The following is a 12,611-nucleotide window of genomic DNA, read 5'->3' as shown; positions in this document are numbered from 1 at the left end:
GCCTACAGCAGGTTAGAACGGCGCCGGCGGGACTCGGTTATTTTCTTACGGCCGCTAGGCCCATTCGGGCCGGAGAATCGGGGGGCCGGCCACGTAGAGTGGTCCGCGACCAGCATCTCACCAATCACGCCGGTGCCAATGGTGCCTATTCTCCGCTCTGCGGAGAATCGTGTGCCGGCATCGGGTCGGCGTGGCCCGATCGCGGGGATTCTCCGGCCTGGCCCCGGGCTGGGAGAATCCCGCCCAGGATGTATAAGTTATCTCCTGCTTCTGGTGCCATGCCCCAAGAAGGTATTGACATCGATGGACTTCCATATGTTGGGCAATCATTATACTTAAATGCTGGCCTAACCAGTGAGGCCCACATCCCATAAATGAATTAAAACAAATTCTTGGCAAGGTACTGAAGTGGCTGTCTATTGCCTTTTACAGGTGGCAGATGAGCAGGAGATTCTCTCACTCTTACCAGCTGCCACAAGTGTATTGGAAGGATTTTGAGGTTGATAGTCAACCTGTTTGGCCACACCATGAATGTGCCTTCCATCCCCATCAAATCCAGAGTGGGATTGGAAGCCAGAGTTTCAGGCTTAGGGGCAGGGACGCTACCCACTGCACCACAAGACCTCCCACTGCAAAACATTACACAATAAAAATATCAGTATCATGTTGGTCACTTGGTAGTACAGAACCTGAATACTGCTGGATAAAAAGAGACATGCTGTCGAGGCTTTTCATCTTGCATGCACCAGGCCAGATTCACAAGAATACCAAATCTCAAAGGGAACAACAATCTATACTACATGAGTGGAGGATGCTGATTTGTTGACAAGTGGAATCTGATTGATAGAGGCATAGCCATGGACAATGTACCAGACAGCAGTTAGCTGTCAAGCCTTTGCTTACATTCAAATTAGGCAGGTTGACTCTTTTGGTCAAAGAATTGCCATGGGGAATGAACCGGGGAACCCCCAGACCGTTGTGTAGTTGAGAAGAATACAGCGAATGGGCATGGTTGTTCTGTCTGCTAAGGCCTGGGCCCGATGTGTGAATATGTGGAGCTTCTAGCTTGTGTAAGTGAGCACACAATGAGCCCAACTAAATTGATGTTTGTGTAATTCTTAGTTTAGTAAGTGTTGTTCAATCATGGAATAACTGACGATGTTGGACACTGTGTTCTGAGTTTTACAAGCATAGGCTGGAAAAGCACGATCAGTACTTTGCCTGTTGTCGCTACAGTATTTCTATCACTAATCCAGTTCATTTTCTGGCCAATGGTAATCCCCAGGATGCTGATAGTGGGGAATTCAATGATGGTAAAGCCATCGAATGTAAAGGGGAGATGGTTAGGTCATCTCTTGTTGGAGATGGTCATTGCCTGGCACTTGTGTGTGGCTAATGTGAGTTGCCACTTGTCAGTCCAGAAAACACAGGTGCCATTTTGCACACCGCAAGCTCCAAACAAACATCACTTTGATAAACGCCCCCCCCCCCCCCCTCTCCCACACACACACACAGATATTAGAGATAGGGGAAGTTAGAATCCAATAAGTAAAGATAAAATAATATATGGTTGAGTATCCTTTGATTGTCCTTGAGGTGTAGATTTTTAAACATTACGGCCAATTTGGATTAGTTTGTTTTTTGGATGTGGCAACATGTGTAGAAGCTGTTGACTGATAGAATTTGAGTAAACTTGTATTCCAAACTGGGCAACATACTTGTTCCAAAAGAAAGAGAGAGAGAGAGAGAGCCCAGCCTTCAGCCTGTCTCTTCTGCTGAAGTCTTACTTGCAACCGTTGCAGTAGCTGTAGGCTTGCCTTGAAATATTTCACCCATTGTATATTTTCAAGAGGTTTTAGGTCAGGGGTGGGCAAACTACGGCCCGCGGGCCGCATGCGGCCCGCTAAAGGTCTTTATGCGGCCCACCAATATCAAGTCATAAAAAAAAAAATTAAATTAAGGTTAATGGGGGGGGGGGGGGGGGGGGGGGGGGCTGTTGGGTTACTGGTATAGGGTGGATACGTTGACTTGAATAGGGTGATCATTGCTCGGCACAACATAAGAACATAAGAACATAAGAACTAGGAGCAGGAGTAGGCCATCTGGCCCCTCGAGCCTGCTCCGCCATTCAATTAGATCATGGCTGATCCTTTGTGGACTCAGCTCCACTTTCCGGCCCGAACACCATAACCCTTAATCCCTTTATTCTTCAAAAAACTATCTATCTTTACCTTAAAAACATGTAATGAAGGAGCCTCAAATGCTTCACTGGGCAAGGAATTCCATAGATTCACAACCCTTTGGGTGAAGAAGTTCCTCCTAAACTCAGTCCTAAATCTACTTCCCCTTATTTTGATGTGTTTCACGTGAAACATGTGTTTCATGTGAAGTTTCTACTTTAAAATATTAATTAAAAAAAAATAATTGCTTTTTTTCTTTAAACTGAGTTACTTTGTTTTTCAAATAAATATGTTTCATGTAAAGTTTCTACTTTAAAATATTAATTAATAAAATTTTCTTTAAAAACCTTTTATTTTGGTTATTTTTTAAATAATAATTATTTTACTTAATATACTATGCGGCCCTTTAAAATTGTGAATTTCTGAATGTGGCCCTTGCACAGAAAAGTTTGCCCACCCCTGTTTTAGGTGGTCTGTGGCAGCCATTGTTCCAATAACCAGTACTTTGTATTTTAGTATATCTTCCTAGATAGTGCCGAGTTTCGATCGGTGTCATATTTTTTAAATTTAAAGGACATGGCCGCCTGACATCTGCCACACAGATTCTTACTGTGAGGAGGAGGTTTAAGAATTAACCTAATAACTGGTGGTTAATGATCCATTGTAGGATAAATAATGTTTTGAAAATCCAGTAACATTTTCAGTTCAGACATGAAGTTCACAGGGCAATAGGGATAGAGTGGGGAATGGGACTGATTGGAATGCTCTACAGAGAGCTGCCACAGACTCGATGGGCCAAATGACCTCCTTCTGAATCTTAATTGATATAATTTTCCCATAATTTGTCAGAGTGTCAGGCTCTGTCTGAGAACTGTCGTGTATCTCTCCAAATGCACTGCCGTGTATCCAGACTCTCTGACAAAAGCAACTGGGGGCGGAGTTTATATAGTCAATCGAATGGAACGGGATCTGATGGAGCCAACAAGGCCGCCTGCATAGAGATCAGGGTGCCATCTTTAAAGGGCGCGCTCCTCAGAACTGACGTTAAACTCCCCAAGCCCCAACACCTTGATGTTATCGGGGGGTCTCCCCCCTCACCCCACGCACAATAACCGGGGGTTCTTCCACACCCCCCCACAACTCAATTATCAGGATCTCTTTTCCCTTTCCCAGAACCACCCACCCCCTCAATGCAAGCTCCCACCTCAATGCAAGCTCCGCTCCTTCAATGCCAGGGTTCCCCCCCTCAATGTCAGGTCCCCCCCCCCTTCAGTGCCAGGTTCCCCCTTCAATGTCCACTCCCCCAAAAATGCCAGGTTCCCCCCTTTACTGCCCACTCCTCTTCCATCAGTGCCAAGTACCCCCTTCAAAGGCCTCCGCGTTCTCCCCCCCCAACACACATTACAGGAACCCCTCAACTTGGGTTGCTCAGAGAGCCCACCCTGGCACTGTCTCCTCACACAGGTTGTATTGCCAAGTTATCACGAGTCATTACTGCCAAGTTGGCTCTGCCACGGCAGCAAATATCTTGTTTCCTGACTCTTGTGGTATATTGTACGGTACCTACCTCGCTCCCAATTACTCCAAGTAGTTTCTGTTAGACTGCAAAATTTATTCTGGAATATGTATTAATGAACTGCTCTTTACTTGATCAAGCCGTTATATTTTAATGGTTTAAAGCTGCTTTGTTTACAAAGATCAACTTCATTTCTGATTTATTGACTTGAATTCGGCCATGTTGAGAATTAGTTTTGTTATTCATCACCCACATACTTCTATCTCACTTTAGCTGCTGTTGCTAATTAGCTGTTTGAATTCCAGAACGTGAATGATGAGCCTCCAGTTTGTGTCCCAGAGTATTACGAGAAAACTATCTATTCCACTATCACATCCTCAATTATCCAGTTGGAGTGTTCTGACAAGGACTCACCTGATCATGAACTCAGCTATTCAATCGTGGGAGGTGAGCCTGAATATTCTTTTATTTCAGGGATGTTCTTTGGAGATTGATGTTCCTCGTCTTAACAAATGTCTTCATTAAAATTGATTGAAACCTAAAGACTTGTAGAAATAACCTGGAATTTCCTTGATCATTTTTACATCAGAATTGCACCAATGTTTCCGTTTACCCTCACCTAGCCAGTAGGAATATCCACACAAATTGCCTGAAGAATTTAGTTGCCCACACCAGAATGTAAAGACAATGTAAATCGGAGCAGGCAGAGAGTCTCACCCAAAAGACAGCACCTTCAGTCCTGCACAGGATTGTCAGCCTTGGGCTTTGTGCTCAAGTTCTGGTGTGGGACACAAACCCCAAACCCTGTGTACACTGTAACAATGGGCTAATTTACTGGATCATCGCCAATTCCAATCAAGGAGTTAGGGTGGTGAGCTTAGATGATGCAGGAGATGGCTGGACGAGGCACATCTGCTCTGTTGAAGAAAAAATACGACCCTAGACACATCTTAATATAATGGGATCGATTTCCAGTTTGCCAACTGGGGATGAAACTGTCATTGTAGATCAGCCACCTATTCCCTGGACACTGGGAGGTTTCTATAAGACCAGATCTGTTTTCCACCTGGACAGCAAATAGAAAACCCATCCCGGAAATGCATAATTTTTACGTCTGTGCCATGTTTTGGTAAATATTCTGCAGCAAGCACGGATAACCTGTTTGAACTACAGAGGCCAGACAACAATCCTGCAAAGGTGGCCTCCACTCAGAGATTTCAGTTTGACGTCTTTCAAGGCATTGAGCACTCCAGGGAGTACACACTGCTGATCCAAGTGACAGATGAGTTTGGTGGGGATAAACATCAGCAACTGACTTCAACAGTAACTGCGGTGATACATGTGGTGCCATGGACAACCACCCAACCTACAACTACCACCAGTACCGAGGTAGACTTTCCCCTTGTAATAGTTCTAACAATTAACAGATAAGGATGATTATTGTTGAGATGCTAGGATATATACAGAATTGAAATATAGTTATTCTATAACTTTGTTAGAAACATGTTCACATTATTTTAAAACATAAATTTATTTGTGATACTATGTGGACTATTACAGGGGAACAGGGAATAAGGGCTGAGATAGAATGGATAGGAAAGCCTTATTCCAGTTGAGAGGTCTATAATCGGGAGCATAGCTTTAGGGTAAGAGGTTTAGAGGTGATTCAAGGGGAAATGTTTTCACCCAGAGGATAATGATATTCTGGAACTCATTTTAATTTTCTAATTTTTCCAATTGCGGGACAATTTAGCATGGCCAATCCACCGACACTGCACATCTAATTGTTCCTGATTCACGAGGCAGAGATTACGAGGACTTTAAATTTCATTGCACAAATTACCGTATATGGGTTGTGGGGATGAGGGCCACTCTGTCACGGGGAGAATGTGCAAATGTCACACTAGCAGTGATCCAGGGCCGGGTTCGAACCCAGTTCCTCAGTGCCTTGAGGCAGCAGGGATGAGGCTGGATAGCTCCTTGTCCGCCATCACAGACATGTTAGGCCGAAAGGCCTCCTTCCATGTTGGAAATTTCTACAATTCTAGGGAGACTTGTGCGCTACCACAGGGAGGCCTTGCACTATCACTGGCTGCTTACCTGGAATTTCACTGGGTGGATTGTGTTAAAATCCCCACATTTTTCAAAGTGTGTTTTTTTCCATCTAATTTGTTCATTGGTTATTACTAAACCTGGCAGAGCATGTATTTATTGCATGAATATGATGATGAACCTTTTTCAAGCAATTCTTCCTGGAAACTGGGGGTTGGCATAACCACGTTAGAGGGCATTAATCGGGCAACCATTTTAAAATTGTACTGTCCAAGCTCCTGAATAAAGTGTAATTTCTGGATTTCTCTGCAGATAGGGACAGGGTGATATTCAACATTGTTTACTTTTACATTTAAGAAAAATTAGTAAAGCGAATTGATTTGAGATAATTCTAGTTGTGTTGGGACATTTGGTAAGACTGAACGTGGACCATTTTGTAAGAATGCAGGTTCCCTCACTTTGATTATTCTGTCTCTCAATTCATTTCTGCTTCTGCCATTAGAATTTGAAAGTTTGGGAACGATTGATGGATATTGCTTTGGTGAAGGATTTATGCCGTGATTCCTAATAGGATTCAGACTAATTGATATTTGTCCTCTTTTCCTCAGTTCACTACTCATGTGTTAACATTGACCTCCTTTTACTGGAGTCCAGAGAAATGGTTCACTGTGGTGCTGACTCTTGCCGGAGCTATGGCGGTGATCCTCATTTCTGGCATTGCCTGGGTGTGCTATCAACGGTAGGCATTGCACTGTGACACTTTCTTCCAGGAGTACAATGTTTTTGAATTGTATTATTCATTCAATAAACTTGATAGGCTGGAATGAATGACAACAGAGGAAGTTGGAAATGCACAGCATCTAAAAGACAAAAATAGGTTAACATTTGGAGTGTAATCATTTGTCAGATCTGTTGAGTTTTGCAGAGAAATTGCTGCTATCAAACCGATCCAATCAGTCGAAAGGAATTTATGTGTCAGTCACCATTGTACTACATTAAATTGACATGGTTTGTTTAACCCAGTTGTCTATGACTGAAGTGTTCTCTTCTGTACCCTGTGTGGACTGAGTACTGACCTGTGCCTCATTTCACACCAGGATCCTCTTTTTCTCAGCTGGATGCTACATGACCTGAATCCACCAAGACTTTGATTGAACTTGACACTGCAAGAATGATTGTTGCCCCTGAAGTTAGAACACGAAGGACCCCTTATCTTAAAACTATGGCTTCTCGTTCTAGATTGCCCCACAAGAGAAAGCATCCACTCTACATCTACTTTGGCCATACCTTTTATCATCTTATATTAGATCTGCTCTCATTCTTCTAAACTCGAGAGAGTTTATGCCTAACCTGTTCAATCTCTCTCCACAAGCCAAACCCCTGGAGCGGGATTATCCGTCCCGGCGTGCCTCCGCCGGCAGCGAGTTTCCCCATTGTGGACAGCCCTATACCATTGGGAAATTGCTGGGCATGGGTGAGTTGCCGACGTAACGCAGAATCCAACCCCTCATCTCTGGAATTAATCTACTGTACCTCCTCTCAACTGCCTCTAATGCATCAACATCCCTCCTCAAATAAGGGAACCAAAACTGTACACAGTCTCACCAATGCCTTGTACAGTTGTAGCAACACTTCCCTACATTTATATTCTATTCCTGCCGGGTCGGAGAATCTCTGGGGGGCGGGGCGAATCCCGCCCTGACGCCGGCTGCCATATTCTCCGGCGCCGTTTGTTTTTCGGGCGGAGGAGGGATTCATGCCACGCCAGTCGGGGGCTGTTGGCAGCGCCCCCCCCCCAACCCCGGCAATTCTCCGGGCCCCGATGGGTCGAGTGTCCATCCGTTTTTGGCCAGTCCCGCCGGCGTGGGTTACGCATGGTCCCACACGAGGGGACCTGGCAGGTAAGTCGGCGGGGGCAGTCCTCTGGGGGGCGTGGGGGGATCCAACCCCGGGGGGGACCCCCCACGGTGGCCTGGCCCACGATCAGGGCCCACCGATCTGCGGGCGGGCCTGTTCCATGGGGGCACTTCTTTCTTCCGCGCCGGCTCCTGTAGGGCTCCGCCATGGCCGACGCGGAGAAGAGAAACCCCACGCATGCACCAAAATATGCCAAAATACACCTATTTATCCTGACTCTACCTTTTGTTGCTTAGCCAGTCTTCTATCCAAACAAATAAATTACCCCATATACCATGTGATCTTACCTTGTATATTAACCTTTTGCGCGGCACCTTGTTCAGATATACTACATCTACAGGATCCCTATTATCCACTTGGCTTGTTACATCTTTGAAGAACTCTGGCAAAACCAGACTCTGATGGATTGCGTTTTGACTTTCCAAATGTCCTGTTGTTACTTCCTTAACAATAGATTTGTAATAACCTCCTGGCTGTTGCCCAGAAACTGCAGCCAGAATAACATGAGCCCAGGAGCTCGATTGGAGGATCTGGTAAAATAAAAAAGAGTACAGACCTTTCTGTGTCTTCTGGGCCCTTGTTGCTTTTCTGTTTTACATCTTTCAATGTGGCAAGACAATGGACTAGTGGTATTTTCACTGGACGAGTGATCAAAGACCCACGGTAATGCTCCGCATACCCGGGTTCAAATCTCACCAGAGCAGGTGTTGAAATTTTAACTCCATAAAAATCTGGAATTAAGTCTACTGATGACCTTGAAACAATTGTCATTAAACACCCATCTGTTTAGGGAAGGAAATCTGCCTTTACTTAGTCTAGACTACAAGTGACTCCAAATCCACAGCAAACCATTTAGTTCAGGGCAATTATGGATGAGCGATACATGCAGGCCCAACCAGTGACACCCACATCCCATGAATAAATGAAACAAAAGTGTAAGTGGAGCAAGATGAAAGGCCTTCTTCTTCATGATTGCCAGTAGACACCTGACCAGCATTGACCGAAACATGAGGAGGTGGCTACTGTTACGTGCCTCACTTAAATATTTTCTTCCCATGGTAACATCCGCTGGAGGTGCAAACACTCCACAACTCCAGAAAATCAGCAAACACTGCAAAGGAATGCAAGACCTAGAATCGGGACTCTCAATCTATTTTCCCTTTGCTTTGCACTCAGGAAACGAGCATTCCTCAGCCACAAAGCAGAGTGTTTCATTCCCTGAACGACCATTCCTTTCTCCCCAGCTGCCTGACTGCCCTGTCCTCGTGAGTTGATGAGTGAGAAGTAAATTCTGAAATGCTATTATTCAGTCGGATTTGGTGCTCTATAATATATTCTTATGAAAAAACCTTTTCGTCTGTCAGCACTTCCTCCTGCAAAACATTACTTTATTCTTTTCTCTCCTATTCATCATCTTGTAATTGAATAATCTGGTCACCCGGTAGCTTTTCCTCCCAAATCACTCAACATGGCTTCAAATGAAAAAAAAAATCAGAAGGTTTGTGAATCACTATTTTATTCTTAGTGTCTAAAATTTGGGCCAGGACTTTTCTCCTCAAACCCACCCCACTTCAGGCAGAGCAGAGAATTGGAAAGAAAAGTAAAAAGGGATGTCTTTGTTTCTTTAAAATGCTCGTAAGAATCTGCTTCCACTCCATCTTTCTGCTCTGCTGAACGTAGATGGAGGAAGGTGGCTGTGGTCGTGCTCTCTCCAGTATTTTCCTTAATTTTCACCTCAGGAAACACTGCCGCTCTAAAGGTAGTGATGCTGCCTGCTGTGCTGAAACCCAGAGATGAGAACACCGTTTGAGTTTTTTGGTGAATCAGCAGTTTTTCTTTTAAAAAGGTTTTAATGGGTTTAACATAATTAAGAATTAAGTACGTTGGCATGCAGATCATATCACCACACTTTCCGAGTGAACCAAGGCAAATTTGACGACTTTTCATAGGGGCGATAAGTGAAAAGGCTGAGTTTCCGGCCCCAATAAGGGAGGCACTCTTGGCAGTAGTCCCGCGGCCTCTTTCCCTTAGAGCCACCGTCTTGTCAGTGGATGATTTGGTATCAAATGCCCTGAATTTTTATTCTAATGAATTTTTCTGGGTAAAATTAAATCAACTAGAAGGGTTTTGTGAGATGTTTGTATATGAGGGGCCAACCATTTCCTTCTGCTTCTGAATATATGCTACCGTGGAAGCTGCCATGTTTCTTTGGTTCCCTACTAATCAAAGAGCATTACTCAACAACTGCATCCTGATGCTCAGAGATAGGGGTTTATCTGCTTACATCCTGGGTAACGAGGTCACATTGCAAACCGAGAACAGACGCTCCCCGCATGTTCAATAAAACCTTGAATGCTACCTTACTATTCAACAGACCATCCTGGGTTCTGGAGTCAAGCTTAGATAGTTTAGGGAACCCTACAGAATAGCCAGTGTTCAGAATTATAGCACAATGTACCATTCCCAAACGGATCAGACCAAGAAGATGGGTCGCTATATTTAGAAGCCATCCACCCCGACGTCAGAACGGCATTATCCCAGAGAAAGTGGACGTTGCACGGGATGATTCTTGCCAAAAACAGAGATAATCAGGAAATCATGGAAAATCATTTCCAGCAAGTATTAGACAGCCCATAGCCAGAATTCCCAATGCTGTTGAAGAAAATTATTTTTAGTAGTCAACAAACATGCAACTTTCAAAAGATATTTAGTCTGCCATTTTGTTTCAGTGCTGTGTGCCGGTGGCAAAATATGTCCTCTGGATGTTTTTTTTATAATTACATTTCACTACTGTTGTGATTAGTTTCTTTTGAAAATGTTATCTGAATCCGATTGCGCATTAGTGAATCAAGAAGTTGAACTTGCACTAATTTCCCCTTTTCAAGTACTTTGTGCTGTGGACATTAGCTATCATTAGCACCAGCAATGCATTTTACACCCACTTCGACAAAGGACAATTTCAAACCTATGGTGACATCCATCCATCTTGGGAGACAATGGACTTCTCCCAGAAGTCTGTCACTTCTGTATGAAACATCACCAGTTGTGACTGTAGATGTCGATTCATGAGTCACTTTTATAGCTGGCACACATGAAATGCATTGTCCCGAGATTGCTGGCGCTTTTTTCTCTTCGAGCAGACTTTTCCACATCTGGTCATTTCTCTTGCCCTCTGCTTTATCCATGCACTTGTCTCCAGGCACTCTGGTCAGCAGCTTGGACTTCCTACATAACGGTCTGGATTCTATGTGCTAAGTGCCAGCTGAAACGAAGAATTTGCGGGCTGAGGCACCCTCAATTACGACGCAAGAGCGAGGTCGGTAATCAAAAGGCTTTAATCTACAGAGAACTGAACAGCATCCGAGAGAAGTGTGCTCACCACATGGAGCCTTATCCTTTATACCGTTTCCTGGGGGCGTAGCCAGAGGCGGAGTCCCCCAGGGTTCCAAGCCTCTTAAAGAGGCAACGTATTAAAGGTCAGGTACCGTTTCCAGCAGTTATTAATACCGTTCATCACACGGGCATTTTATGACACTAAAATCAGCGCCGAAACTCATCGATTCCGAGACCGATGAGGGGCCAGCAGCAGCGGCGGGTGAAACTCCCGGCTCCATCGTCAAAGATGGCTAGAGAATGGCCAGCTCCGTGGCCGTGCATGCGCATGGCGTTGACCTGCAGTGGTCGCGCCATACAACATGGCTCCGCTCGTGTGCTGACCCGACCTGCCATCCGCAACCCCATCAGCCACCCTCTGGTCACCCCCAACCAGTACCCCCAGCCCTCGCGGAAGCCCCCCCCCGAGCCAATGGCATGGCTCCCGACTGTGTGGTGGCGCTGGACACAGTACGCAGCCGCCACGCTAGGTTACTGACCGCTGAGACGACACATCAACCTCGCTGTCGGGAACTCAGCCCATCGCGGGAGGAGCTTCATGGGAGGGCCTTCCGGTGACACACCAACGCCATTCCAACAGCGTCTGGTGCACAATGAGATTACACCACTTCCGTAGGGGCAGAGCATGGTTGACCGGTGTCAAACCGGCGCTGGCGGCCATGGAATGGATTCTCTGCACGATCGCCGATTATGATATCGGCTTCGGACAACGGAGAATCCCATCCAACATCTTTGCTCGTGGTCAGCCTAAGGACTCATTTACAGGCATCTTTTTATTGTAGATGTGGGTGTTAGTCTCATGCCAATGGCAAGCTTGTCATAGAGCATGTCTTTGGTCAGGTGGCTGTCATACATTCGGCCCACGTGGCCCAGTCAACGATTTTCTGCTGACTTGAGGGAAAACATGCTGGAGTTCCCTGCACATTGTGGGCGGAATTCTCCGCAAGGCCCGACGCCGTCGTGAAACCTCGAGAGGTTCACAACGGCGTCGGAAGCCTCTCCCAGCCCCCTATTCTCCCCTACCCGGGGGGGATAGGTGGGCCGTACCGGGAAACTTGCCGCCAAGAATGACGCCGCGGCGGCGCCTAATGACGACAGCCGTGCATGCGCGGGTTGGACAGCTCAAACCCGCGCATGCGCGGTTGCCGTCTTTCCCCTCAGCCGCCCCACAAGATGTGGCGGCTTGATCTTGTGGGGTGGCGGAGGGGAAAGAGTGCATCCCCTTGAGACGCCTCCCGAGCATGGTCATGGTGCTCGATCCCCGATCCGCCCCCCCTAGGCCCCACACTTACCTGACACGCCATGTTCACAACGGCAGCGACCAGGTGTGGTTGCCACCATCGTGAACAGGTCGGGAACGGCAGGCCGCTCGGCCCATCCGGGTCGGAGAAACGCGGGCCGCCGTTTTTCACGGCGGCCCGCGTTTCTCCAAGCGGCGTGTCGGGAAACTGGACATGCCATTTTGGGAGGGGTGGGAAAATAGCAGGAGGTGCGGGAGCGGACCTCCTGCTATTCTCCCACCCATCGTGGTTGCGGAGAATCGCGGCCTGTGT

General features: G+C 46.2%; 1 protein-coding gene across 1 annotated transcript in view; it reads left to right on the top strand.

The window, feature by feature from the left end:
- LOC119973671 (cadherin-related family member 4-like) overlaps positions 1–12,611 on the top strand; it is a 33,008-nt gene that overhangs the window by 15,112 nt on the left and 5,285 nt on the right. Inside the window, exons 8-10 of the mRNA XM_038812055.1 lie at positions 4,002–4,143; positions 4,841–5,085; positions 6,357–6,487. Coding sequence (XP_038667983.1) covers positions 4,002–4,143; positions 4,841–5,085; positions 6,357–6,487 — 518 coding nt within the window. The remainder of the gene's footprint in view (positions 1–4,001; positions 4,144–4,840; positions 5,086–6,356; positions 6,488–12,611) is intronic.

This window comes from Scyliorhinus canicula, chromosome 11 (genome assembly GCF_902713615.1).
Source record: "Scyliorhinus canicula chromosome 11, sScyCan1.1, whole genome shotgun sequence".
NCBI lineage: Eukaryota > Metazoa > Chordata > Chondrichthyes > Carcharhiniformes > Scyliorhinidae > Scyliorhinus > Scyliorhinus canicula.
Note: the sequence above shows the minus strand (reverse complement) of the source record. Positions and strands in the feature narration are given on the sequence as shown.